This window comes from Orussus abietinus, unplaced genomic scaffold (genome assembly GCF_000612105.2).
Source record: "Orussus abietinus isolate OABI.00-Male unplaced genomic scaffold, Oabi_2.0 scaffold97, whole genome shotgun sequence".
Lineage (NCBI taxonomy): Eukaryota > Metazoa > Arthropoda > Insecta > Hymenoptera > Orussidae > Orussus > Orussus abietinus.
In genome coordinates, this window is record NW_019394283.1 from 332,604 (window position 1) to 346,503 (window position 13,900).

The 13,900-nt window shown below is 47.0% G+C and overlaps 1 protein-coding gene across 1 annotated transcript in view; it reads right to left on the reverse strand.

Moving 5' to 3' along the window:
* The window catches only part of LOC111673851, a 43,220-nt gene that overhangs the window by 13,179 nt on the left and 16,141 nt on the right, over nt 1-13,900 (reverse strand). Inside the window, exon 2 of the mRNA XM_023434957.1 lies at nt 172-532. Within this exon, the coding sequence (XP_023290725.1) occupies nt 172-532 (361 nt within the window). The remainder of the gene's footprint in view (nt 1-171; nt 533-13,900) is intronic.

The following is a 13,900-nucleotide window of genomic DNA, read 5'->3' on the forward strand; positions in this document are numbered from 1 at the left end:
GATCGTGGTTCTTCCATTCGGTGTCGTTCAATATTTAACTGAGCCCATTTCATCGAAACCGTGAAACAACGGATCGGTGATCGGTTTCGTAAAGATGCCACGTAGCCTGCAGGTGTTCCTGGCATTCCGTTATCGCCCCTTTCCGAAACAATCTCCAGACACCTCACTTACCTGAATGTCGGAGAGAGTGGCCCTGGAGTGGTGGCTGAGTCGGCACACCATGTCGCCGGTGTCACCATAATCGTACGAGTGGCATCTGTAGGGCGAGTTAAGGCACAGCTCGCGACACTCCTCGGCGGTTCCGATCTCCTGGTAAACCGAGTCGACCGTCTTCAGGATGCGGCCGTTCAGCTTCTTGAACTCGCAGAGCTTGACCGGCTCGTCCACGCAGTGGTTCTCGAGGTATTCCGTGCCCTTGGCTGCCTGGAAGGCGTTCGATCCGGCCACGGTCAGTCTGTCCATGTCCGAGAGTTCGCACTCCTTCGTGGCGTTGACGTAGTTAGCGGATCTGAAGCAGGAAAGAAAGACCAAGCTGTAGAGCCCAGCGGGAGGCACGGAGCGACTACGCTTCTTTTACCGCGAATCCCGTAACTAGCTTCTTTCTTTGCGCGAGATCCAACTCCTAGACCGTGAACGATCCCAGAAATCGTTACGCGAGAACCTTCCTTACTTAGGACGGCGATGGTTACGGCCACGAGAGAGACGGAGAATGAGGAAACGTTCCGCCGACGACGGTCTACCGCGAGATCTCCGTCTTGCTCCTTCATGGACTCTACGTTGCCTTACCATGGCTAAATTGAATTTCGAATATATAGATCAATTTGAAAATACTACTACTTGGATATCAATCCAATCCCCCAGCGTTTCTGAACTCAGCATCGCACAGTCTGGGATGGGTATGAAAAACATAAAAAATTGAGTTTCGAATTTGTTACCCTTCAGTTTTAAATCAGTAGAAGGTTAATATTTTCACAAACTTGGCGGTTGTTTGCCAATAATTGGTTATGCTTAAGATATCGGATAAATGTGTGACGAGATATTCCAACGTTTGATTGTTTACGTTTTCGAGGACCAACGACGTCGATGGTTGGCCCTCCCCGCGTCCCTCTCTTCCCGATTTTCGAGGACCTTGGTCGAACTCTAAAGGAGAGGGCCCTCAGTAGTTATCGGATCATCGTCGTAAACGGACTACGGGCCGAGTTTTTCGATCCTTTTACCGCGAGTGCAAGCGTCGACGCCTCGACGGCATCGGACCTCGCCGTGCCCTCGACATCCGGGAAATTCTACGGCCTCCCTGTAGAATAAAGGATCTTACCGTAAAGTAAGTCAATTGATCTTTCCTCATCCCTTCCCCGATGCGAACTTCTAGCCCCCCCCGTGCCAAATCGAACCCGGACCCTCTCCAGAGGACTGCAGCCGGCCGTGGCCCGGAAACAGACACCCGGAATCGTTCTCGATCGACGTCTCCGTCGAGACGCCTGGCGCCCAAATCGGTCCGCACGTGGCCGCCTGTTCGAGGACCGTGCCGTTTCGCGATCCCGACACTCGAAACTCCCACAGGGCGTCCCCGAACTATTGTCGACGCGGCATATTGCCCCGACACCACGGCACAAATGTTACATCTGGCTTCGTAATTTTATATGTAATTTTTTTTATGACGGATAATGTAGCCGGGGAAACCTCTTTCGCGCTTCCATTGTGAAGCGAAAAACTGCATTTCTGGATTTAGACTCTCGTGGGGAAGAATGGATGGGATTTGGGGGAAGAACACTCGAGGATGCCGTGACTTATTGTTAGGCAAGTGGCAGCCCCACGGAAATCAATTCTTCTCTGCCTTTCGAGGAAGGCTGCGCGTCCTGAAAGCTCTTGGCGACATTATGTAAAGGTCCGATAATATGCGAGCCGACCACCAGCGAGCCATCCATTTTTCCCTGGGCCACCCTTATTTTGGACTTAGCCGCCTTTTCATCGGGAGCGCTCCTAATATACGTCCAGAGTAATGAAATCGAAGCGGGCTCCCCTCTTTCTCCCTTGCCACCTTCTGCGCGCAATTAATCTTCACTGCCATTTCCGCGAGGGTGACATCGCAGGCGATTTTTGCCGCTCGTGCCGCGGGAGAGAGTAATTGGACGTCGGAGGAGGGTAGATCCGTGCACCGGCAAAGAATTAGTTGGTGGCGTCGAGTAAGGTGTAATTTGTTATCAGAATGAAAAGCTGCTCCTACCGGCGCGGGTAATCTCATCGAGAGGACACTCTTATCGGATGATCGTCCCTGTCGGAATCTCGCGCAATAAAAGTATAACGTGGAAGAAACGGTGAATGAGAAAATAGCTAATATTCACCCCGATTTCTTTAATTTTTACCCTCCAAGGAAGTGGAAAAGCAACTCCACAGAATAATATTCATGTATTAGGTAATCCCTAAATTTCTGTCATTTTCTGGCAACTGTTCTTGTCGCATTACTGACTTTCATAACTTTACATTACTGACTGCGAAATCGACTTCAATCGAAGTCGATCCTTCAGCGCTCTGTTTGTGAAGTTACCTAACGTCCACCTACAAAAACTACAGAACTCTTGAAATGACTTGCTGGATACACAAATTGAAACTACGATTTCTTAATGACTGCGGGACCGTTTTACCCAAATTCCTGCGTTAAAAATCCCATACTGCATCACCACTAGTCCCCAAAAATCGATTACATTATTTACATCCAATTCCCAAAAATATCCACGAAGAGCGTCCGATGAATCATGGCCCAAAAGATGAATTCGAATTGATTCCGCTAATTCTAAGAGACTCGTTCTGCCCGATATCATCCATCCACTTTTCTTATCCACCGTAAGATCCAGTGAATGACCGTGTCACTTCTCATTAACACGAGATGCACCGGAACATTCGTTTGCTCACGCTTATCGCAACATTGAGCCACTCCAGCCGAGTACTATCGTAATACGTGAGTCCTGTCGCATGTGGCGGCACATTTCATACGCACGCGATTGCAACTAAGCGGAAAGGAGGGTTTTTAGGCACTCACGCGATGGTTTTCATTTTCTACGTACGCCGATGCCCACCATCGTCGCCACCTCCACCGCCAGGTCGGACGCGACAAAAAGGCCCGCGAGAGGAAGCGCTCCGCGGAATGACTTTCGACCGCACTTTATTACGCCGTAATAATGAGTGGTTAGTGACGTGGTAAACGGAACTAATCAAAGAACAATCGAGAAGATGCTAATTTACCAACATTAACCGGCAGTCGTATAAACCCTAATGGAAAGTACGGGGTACCAGCGCTTATGCACCGCACTGCTATGGTTCACAGGGACGAACCATAGCAGTTTTGCTCTTATAAAAAGCCAAGTCACGACTGCGCCTGTATATTGTACTACGCACTGTTACACAGCATAAACATTTTTAAGGAGCCCCGCGGACTGTACCGAGATATTTCCTACACCCTTCAATTTGTACCGAACCTTTTCTTCGAGCGGAAATCATTGTCCGTTTCCAAGAGAGTCCGATTGGATTGTAGATTGCGAACTAGAACTAGGCACAGTGCTCGAAACATTAGTGGGGGTGACGTTGCCGTTAAATATGCAATTACTTTCTTATAGGTCTGTATTTATTCACCTCCCGATGGAATTTTCAATTTCTCTTCTGCACCTCACGGTCATTTACGGGTAAAAAGTGATTTATTCCGCGTAATTCCCTAAACTATATTATCTCCTTTACATGGAATAGTTTAGAAATCTCTTCGTCTTTTGAAAATTCTCTTTACATTCTCGAGTGTAAATTATTATTTCTCATTTTCCTCATTCGCTAAGAATATAGGTGCTAGGGTGCACGTGATTGCTCAAGCGCATTGAAGTCTTGTTCGTCACCGAACTTATATTTAAGCCAGTTGATGGCTGATTGGGCAGATTTACTTTGCGTCGCTTTATCAGTTACGAATTATATTAAGACCCTAAGACCGAAATAATATTCATGAAGGTGCTCCGGGGCTGAGACGATAGAAGTTCAATATTCCGACCACGGAAGGGAGACTCCTAAGACCAGTCGGGTCGGGAGTGGTTCCCAGCATGCCAGAGATGCAGTGCACAATCACGGCCCCACCTTGTCAGTTCCGAAGGGGTTCGACACATTGACAGTGGATATTTATTTATATCTACACATTACTTGCGATTTTCTCAATTCTAGACACGTTTCTATTCCTCACAATATTAAAAACTGTGTTTTCTTTACTTTTTGTGCTTGACGCGTTGTACGACTTTACGTACGAACAATATTTTAATGTTTTTACACGAAGGATACGAATAATAAATAATTAATAATATATACTAAGAATAAATTCCCATGTTTCACTGTTAGTATATATATATTCTTTTTTGTTTCAGGTAAGTCTATGGCATTATACAAAGGATTACAAACCCCGAAATGGAAAGCAGACGTTGTTGCACAGTTCCAATGGTATCAACAGATTTCAAAGGTATTTAAAAGAACAGTTTCGCATCTGGGCAGGGGTTAATGTTTCATGGCAGTTTTAACACATTTCATTTTTTACCGACACATCATTTTATTTCTTAAATCGATTGCGAGTTATGGAAATAATTGTTAATGAAATCTGATTAAGCCACGAGCAGTGGTTATTAGTAGAGGAAGACCGTGAAAAGGATACGTTGAATTATAACCACGCATTTGAGCAACGAGGTTCCATAAAGAGCGCACTTCTAACGGCAAGACACCCGCGCAGAAAACGGGAAACATTTTTACCGATAAATCTGGACGGTGGTTGTTACAGTCTCGATAAAGGCATATCTCAATCTCGAATCTTATGATCTTTCCTCTATCGTGGGAAACGCTATGTACCGTGATCAGCGAAACAGAAGTTGCGAATTGTGGGTTCGGGACCTAGGGCAAAACCTCTGCGCCGTTCCCTGAATATGCAGCTAGGAACAAGGAAGAAGCCGGAATGTCTAAAACGTTAGGATCAGTCTAAAAAGGATTGGGAATGAAAGTTCGAGCGAAAGGGAAGAGAGAGGAACGGCTCATCTTTCTCTATTTGGCGGGCAACCAACCTGGTATCCACGTTTCGAGGAAGGATACCAGACAAATACCAAAGAGAAATCCCTTACCGAGAAAACGGGAATAACTTTCCATCTCGCGTATTTTGAGCTTCTCTCCGCTCGGTCGGCGATAACGATAACAGAGTTTGGCATCTCTCGGGATCGTGAATAGGGGGTTCGATGCCGAAGTTGGAGTTTAGCAGCCAAATGAAATTCGATCAGCCTCGCTCGGGAAGGCACTAAATATCGGGAAAGTGAATTTGCGGGGGCGGCGACGTAAGAGACGCATACAGAGAGGAAGCGACGCCGTCGCTACCTTCGGTCCCACACCTTGGAGCGTCTTCTGCATCATTGGAAGCCCTAGTCCTCCGTGGTCGGGGCTCTGGTGTTTGCGAGTCGCAGGTTCGCTATCGAGGGTACCGCCTCGCGACCGCGGAATAGCTCACCAAGCGATTCCGCGAAAACGCAGGAAGAAGGAGGAAGCCGGAGGAGCGTCGAAGACGCCCCGAAGCGGGAGAGACGCACCCGAGGAGCGAGAATCCTGGACGAAGAGGGAACACCGAGTTCGCGCTCTCGTTGGCTCTTTCTCACGACTCTCATGAATTACGTATAACGTTCCGGAGCACTTTCCAGGTAGCACTCGGACTTATATTACTTCGGGAAAAATGGATACCTAATGGCGAGGAGCATTCGTACGAGGCGGCTGCGCGACGCTCGGAGCGTGATGGGACACCGAGAGGAAAAGGCGAGCCGGAAATCGACCATCGCGGAAAGTTGGGAAAGTGAAGCCGTGAAGTGTCAGGGAAAGGAATCCGCGTATCATTGATACGACCAATTTTCCTATCCGCCTAAAAACATGATTTCGGCGTCGAAACTGCCAACGGAAGTTCGACGACGAGCCCCATTTCGATGCGATGGCTAATTTTCAGATTTTTCAAATTCTTAAAATTTGTTACACATTGGTTACAATGTCAATCGTCAGTTTCGTTTTACCTGCGTACTATACTACATGTAAAATCAAACGAATTATTGCCTTTGTATGGTACATTTTTAGGATTTGAAAGATTTGAATGAATCCTTGTAATTACTACAACCTTCATCTTCCATGCAATCATAGTACTATTTCTTTTTCTATCCGCTCACCGTCAGAGATTTTATTTTCTATTTTCATTTAGTTCTTCCCGGAACCAACTTGGCGCCCTGGTTATGTATTTCGCTATTACTCACTTAGAAAAGACTCCAAAGTAACAACCGAGAGCGTCAGGAATCATTCTCAATCATTTGAACCCTGATAGTAATCGAAAATAATATATATTCTACGCGATACATCAGCTAGAAGAATTTGTTTCTACCGATAACGATTAAGTTTCTCGTTGAAAACTTCAACCATTCGCTTGACCTTAAAGGCAGAAGAAGCGAAAGAGTGAACTTCTCAGCCTGATGAAATGTTGCGGCGACGAGGTACTCTAAATACTTCACCAACGACGTCCGACATGCATTTAATGCGGAACGAAAGAAATCTTTCTCGGTCCGCGGGGCTTTGAAATCTGAAAAATGGTACTTCCTGAGAGTAAGTGTTTGGTGGGACGCTCCAATCCGGGAAGTGAGCCTGAAAGAGGATCTCGCGGAATTCCGCGGACGCGTCGCGGAGGGGCTCGAACCGGAGTCCGGTAATTCGATGAAGGAGCCGGCGAGGATTAACGCACAAAGGCGATCTCTCCCACGCCCCGGCGTTTCGTTTTACGGGTCTGGACCAAGAGCCGCGAGAGGGAAACGATAAAGCCCTCCGATTCCCCCCTGAGCTTCGCCCTAACCTCATCTTCCCCGAGCCACCGAGAATCCGGACAAAAGATATGCCCTCGTCCAAGTAAACCTCCAGGGAAATTTTAACCTCCCGACCAGATGTTAAATGCGAAGTTAACTTCGGCCAAGCTATGCGCTCCGGTTTTCTTTCTTGCCGAGCTATTTCGAACAAATGGCAGGACAAAAAAGGCGCCGGGGCGCCGGGCAAAGAATTACAAGTGGCTCGCCCCGCTGCATCTCGATGAATCGGAAATTATTCGTCTACTCGGGCCTCTCTTTCCGGTCTCGCCTCGACCGAAATGCCCGATGGCCGTTTCTCTGTCGAACCGTTCGCATTGTTTTGCGAGACCCTCCACCGTCGACTCTGCCGAAGTCGTGTGTCCTTCCTCTGTCGCATCCCGCGATGCGAATGCGGTAGAAAAAGACCCGTCCTCCGACACCCGGAAATAACTCCCCCCTGACCCAGATATCGAGTTAACGGGTGTCGATTCTTAAGGAAATTATTTCCGGCACGTATTAAATTCTTCAGCTCGAAGACATACGTGTTCTGACTATCCGTCCATTCCGCCTGCTGCAAAATGCACTTCCGATCAGCCACGGTAGAGGAGTTTGTAACCTCGCGTCTCCTAAAATTGGAGCATTCGAAACGTTTCAAGACATGGTATTAACATCACCTCCACACTTTGCTGCATTTATTTTGGACACTCTTTAAACCGCATTATGGTGACGTGAAACCAGTCGATGAACTTAATCGTTGGTTGTGAAAATTAATTCTCTTCACTGATGTACCACATAAAAAGGCATGCCACGTTGCCGATGGTCATATTTGCATTCACAAATGACCCGTACAATATTGATAATTGTACTGAATAACATACTCCATATGTTGTTTCGGTAGAATCATTATGAAATCGAGCAAAACTCAAGAAATCCCCTCAATTCATGATTTTTGATACCCTAGTCGACTGCGGAGCCACCCGTTGCATTTAGTGCCAATTATATTTTGTATTTGAGAACTCGTATTATCTATATGATTATATTACTACATATCTATATAATTACATTGCTCTAAATTATCCTGCGATGATCTTGATACTTTCGTTTCTCACATTAGATCCTTTAATAATTATATAACAAACGAAATATGTTAATACGACTCCATGGTGGTTTTGGTTAAGGCGAATTCGAAAAATTTCTTTCTTTTTAATATCAATTTCGAAAGCGTCTGGCCTTCCTCAGGTACTTACGAGTCATTTCAGTTAGTTCCGTGGAATACCCTTCAAAGAAAACGTCTTATTAGAATCGACTGATTTGAGCAATTTCACATCTTAAAGGGGATGTGAAAGTGGCATCTGAGGGGTCGATCGTTCATGAAACATTTCGCTGAACTGGATTCACCGAATCGTTTGAAATTTTACGGCATGCCTATGGAGTCTATAAGGAAGATCCTGACCCTTGTGAAATTTCATTTTTTAAAGACAATTTTGAAAATATCTATAAAGAAATTTTGAAAAAATTGAAATTTCATCAGGTTCAGGACCTTCCTTATACCCTCCATATTTATATTGTAAAGTTTTAATCGATTCAGTACACCCAGTTTGGAGAAAAGTTCCATGAGATCTCACTTTCACGTCCCTTTAAATATCGAGGCCAAGGAATAAATGGAATTTCAGAGTATATAATCCCTAGTCGCTTTAGTTTTTAAATGCAGCACGTACCGATGGTAACGAGTTGTTCCCTAATTATTTTCCCCGACCCGGACAGGTTCCTCCAAATCGGCGGTGACATTCCAAACGGGGAAATACGCTTTGGGAGAGACCGGGGCGATTTGTTCGGGAGTGGGAGAGCGATCGTTCGAAACACTTGACGGGTCGTCGAAATGACAGAGTGACGAGCTCGTCGAGCCCGCAATGATTCGGCCTCCCTCGGCCGACTGGCGCGATTTGCCGGCAACTGGTGGCAGCCAACCATAATTTAAAATCGATGCGATTTCAATTAATCATGCGGACTTATAGTGTCCAATCAGCGGGCGCGGGATTGCGACCGAATTATGAAGTGGAACGTCGCGCTCGGTTTTACGCGTGTAAATAGGAATCGGTGATAATGCCGGGGAGTCCCTCGGGACCGCGAAGCGACATTCCCAGAGGGGAAGACATGTCCGTGGTATACAGAAGGCCCTTAATGGGGCCATCATTTTTTGCGATTTCCCGCTTCACTTTCGGCCCGGAGCAGAAGCGGACAAAACCAACCGCTGGAAACGATCGCGAGTTTATATCGGTGACACGGTTCTACTTGATAAATTACCTATTACGAAGCTACGCTTCGCGGTCGAGTTCTATTTCCCCTTTAGGATAATTAAAGAGGCGCGCTTCTTCATTATTAACGCAGAACGAGAGATATCTTCTTTTTCTTCTCGCGAAAGGCCTATTTGTCTTCAAAAGACTTTACTCTATCGCAACTAAGCCTAAGTCAAGAAACTCGACCAAGTGTCGCGCCAAATGCACGTTTTCGTTTAGTCTAAAAATGACATCTAACAATGTATCGTGGAATAATTTTCGTCACTTATCCACCAGCATGTTCGATTCTAGCCGCCGTGACATAGAATCATCGCTACACAGGATTTTTCATGCAAACTCAATCATGCATTCGGTCAAAATACTGCATAATTTGCATTTGTAGACGTTTCCCCGGATACACGTGTACGTGAAAACCGATCCCTTCAACAGTCCCTTTCTCTGTCTAACCTTCTCTTGGCCTAACCATACGAATATACTACAGCATCCATTTATTTCTATAAGCTCTATGGTGAAAACGTTATCCGTACTCTCTCATTTACATAGAATCGTTGCACCGCAACGCAGGACTTTTCATGTAAACTCAATCATGCATTCGGTGAAAATACTGCATAATTTGCATTTGTAGACGTTTCCCCGGATACGCGTGTACGTGAAAACCGATCTCTTCAACAGTCCCTTTCTCTGTCTAACCTTCTCTTGGCCTAACCGTATGCATATACTACAGCATCCGCTTATTTCTATAAGCTCTGTCGCGAAAACGTTATCCGTATTCTCTGGTTTCTATTCGGGTTTACTAGCGTGAAACCGAGACGCGGGAAGTAAAGCAGAGAGTAGTGCGTCAATTTGCGAGGGGCGTCCCGAAAAAGCCGGAGCATCCTCGGGCCGCGTCATCCCTGATGTAGCTACACGTTCGAGCCGCGCGGCTACACATCACGCTGACACAGGAAGTAAGTACCGGAGAGGCTTTGGCGCGCGTTTTGGTAGTGGCCCGCTCCCCGGCGCACTATTACTCGGAGATATACGTCGTCTACGCAATCCCGTGATGCATCGCGCGTTCGCCCGAGACCAGACTCCGTTGTCGGGCCGCGTCGCGACGCGCGTCCCCGGACAAATGGGCACAATTACGAACACGTGCCGATACCTAGCCCAGGCGTCGCGTGCCTTTTGGCTCGATTCGTGCGATAGAAATCGGCGTCATAGCTTAGGCCAACATTTTCATCCTATTTGGAACCTTCAATTGCGGCCTTCCTAGGTAGGGTTTGAGGTAATGCAAGGAAGGGCAACTTATATATAATTAGCGCCTTGACATACAAATAAAACGGAATTTGATGCGTCCGACAAAATACTATCTAATTTGGCTGGAAGCAGTTCCTGACGTCTCGCAGATTTCAGTGTGCAATGGCACATGAAATGAATGACGTCTGCCAGATGTCATTGTATGTCAAGGGGTTATGGTCCTACTTTAAACCTTAAAAGTGGCAGACATTTCGGTTCATTCTCCTGGCAGGACCGAATTTGTATTAAGTGGGGCGCACGGGGTTAAAGTAAGGACTTAAAAATTGAAGTAAGTCAGAAAGAGGGCTTGCTCAGGACATGTAGGTTCAAGGTAGGACCAAGATTTCGACTCGGGTAGTGCTGCGTGGTTGCCCGAATTTTGATCCCACTTAGAACCTCTAATTGAAGACTGCAAATGGTTTTTGAGATAACGCAAAGAAGAGGAACTAATATACGATTTGGGTTCTACCTCGGATCCAAGAAGTGATGGACGTTTCGATTTCTTGTAGGCCTAAAGTAGGACTTAAGCGGGCTAAGTAGCATGTGTGGGGTCGAAAGCAGGATCCAAAGAGCGAAATGGAACCAAAAGAGGGCTTGCTTAGGATATGCAGGTTGAAAGTAGGTCTAAAATTTCCAGAAGGTTCGTTCGGTAGTCCCGACAGGCCCTCCGGTCGCGCTCGGCTCGGCTCCGACTCGGCGTTTCCGCCGAGCGGCGAAGAACGGCGTTTTTCTCGACGCCCGTTCTCTCGGTATCCTGAAGCGGCTCGAGTTCTTTTCCCCTTCGGATGCACTTTCCGCTTGGATGCGCCTCTCGGCGGGTTTTCCGAGAAATCTCGATTTTTTTCCCCCAGCGAGGAGCCGGCCTCTCGGCGGCGAGAGTCCGCGCGAACTCGACCTGGTTGGCTCCTTACCGAGCAATTATAATAAATTTCGCAAGACCAGCTGGCTCCGCGGTCGCGCGCGATGAGTAACAGGTGTTCCGAACTTCCGAACATTGGTTACGAACTACTTCCTTCGGCCGTCCCGGGAATGTGTCGATAAAATTGCTCTCCCGCGGCGTCATCGTTTTTAAGAGTGTCGCGGCTTGCGGACTCGAGTCTCCTACTCGGTGTCCTCGGGGATGGCGGAACGACGCCGCTGCTTTTTTCTTTGCCAGTACTTTCTTTGACTGTCTGCGGTATCAGTCCTGGGTCTTGAAAGAGAATCTTCCGCGTTTGAATTCCACTTTCATCATCCTTTTTAACTTCCGTGGATTGCTTTGTCCTATCGTTAAGATGTTTCTTCATTAGGAGATGAATTTTAACGAATGATTCAAGGTAAATTCAAACACCCTTAGCTATGTTTTGCTTTGGGACGTGGTTACATAAAGTGGATTAATAAAACATCCTCTGCGTTTCAACGTAGACGTCAAAATGCTTGAAATAAATGGCAAAATGGTATAAAATTCCATGAATATTATCTCCGTTCGTCTGTTAGCCGTACACGTGCGTTCGATCTCGACCACCCGACTTGAAGTTTTAACCCCATTTTGAGCCCGCCTAACCTAAGTAAGCCCTCTTTTGGTCCTACTTCACTTTTCAATTCCTTCTTTCGACATCGTACTTAATACGAATTAATTCTTATTTTCGGCCTACAAGTAGAGACAATGGAAATATCTGCGGCTTTTAAGGTCCAAAATGGGATCTCGATTGCATAACTGTTATCCTTCTTTGCATCATTCCAAAACCCACTTAAGGCCTACAATTAGAGGTTTTAAGAATTATCAAGATTACGTCTCGGGCAATCTCAATTGTGGTAACCAAGCTTCATTCCGGTTCACTCTACAATTACTTTCCGTCCGTAGAAGCTGCGAGCTCCCTTGGACTCGCAATCACGACCGAAAACAATGGTTCCCTCCGCCACTAATTCTCCATACCGTCTGCATGCCTAATCGTACGCCACGCCCCAATTAATAAGTATCGCGATCGCTAATGAATTGTTTCTGTCGGGCCTAGGGAGAGAGCGCTTCGCGGCGGTAGTGTCGGCCCGATTGCGAATTAATTACCTATATCGCGAGCAATTTGCATATGCAGATCAGGAGCGCGCGCTGGCGCTCTAGCTCGACCGCAGACGGATAAAGACGAATGGTTAGCTCTGCCGGGCCGTTATCAGGGGAATTCGTCGCTATCCGGCGTACTTAAGGCGCCCCACGTCCCGCCGCGGCGCCACGCGGTAATGGCTCTGCCCGAGACCGGAAGAGTACCCGCTCGCTGCCCCACAGGGGAGCGAGAAGACCGCAAGGCCGGTTATCGTAATCGTAAACATTTGTCCTAGGAGCAGCGAGTCGTATCCAGCGAAAAATTTACTTACCAAGCGAAATTAATTACTTGCGACAATCTAGGAGCCGGTTGCACCAACACTCGAGGTAAGATCCATCAAGGATTGCTTAACGCCTGATTAGAATTTATCGTCTGATTTCAAGCGGCTATCTTAATAGGTAATTATATATTTTACGGATTATAATCTTCGATAGGTTCAATGATTCTCAGCGCAACGCGAATTTCACTAATCCAAGATTAAACCAACCCTAGTTAAAGTGTTACACCAGTCACGTTTGGTGCAACCGATCCTAATGATTTCTTGCTAAAGAAATCTGCTGCCTCCGGGGAAATTGATGCTGGGAGTATCATCGCCTTTGCGAGTAAAACAATGAACTATTTTCTTTCGAGTGGAAACCGAGTTGGTGAATAAAATTTTGTGTACGAAGTCCGCTTTAAGTGTTCGAAAAGTTAAGGGAGGTATCATTATCGGATAAAACGTTGTGTTCGGCTCAAATTCACGGATCAGAAATACCTAGAAGTGCTTTCCTCGCTATTCGCGTTACCGATGGTTCCCGTTAATCGTCTCGGAATGACCCTGTACAGCTATGCAGACCAGGTTAACCACAAATGAGCGTGAATTTCTCAGCTTGTCGAGTAATCTTATGCGAAGCTTCTCACATTTTCACCGCAGCGAAAGTTACACAATCGCGAGATGATGCTAGATGATGCTAGATGATGCTTTTAGCGTCGTCGCTAGATTCGAGATGCAAAATCGACCCTTAGACGCGGGGGTGGCGACAGAGTGTCGCGGACGGAACGAGCCCGGGCCGTGTCGTACCGTAGGGCCCTCGTGGTCTCGCGATAAAGCCGTATCTCTCTTATTGCTATCTTTATCGTAATTCCGGCGAGTCGTGCCGCGCCCAACCCCGTGCGAGAATGGACCGGTCAGCTCGGCCAGTATATATTTTAATGATCGGATTTCTGCGCGCATGCACGTCCTATCTGGCGGTAACGACGTAACCCGTCCCCTAGTGGCTGGAACTCCGCCGGGGACGGGACGCCGCTCGGCACGGGGAGGGACAGGAAGAAAGAAGGAAGCGAGTCAAAAGCGAGTGCCCGCTTTAGGTATGTCTCGACGTCGCGCTTCCCCGCCGGTTCTCCGCTT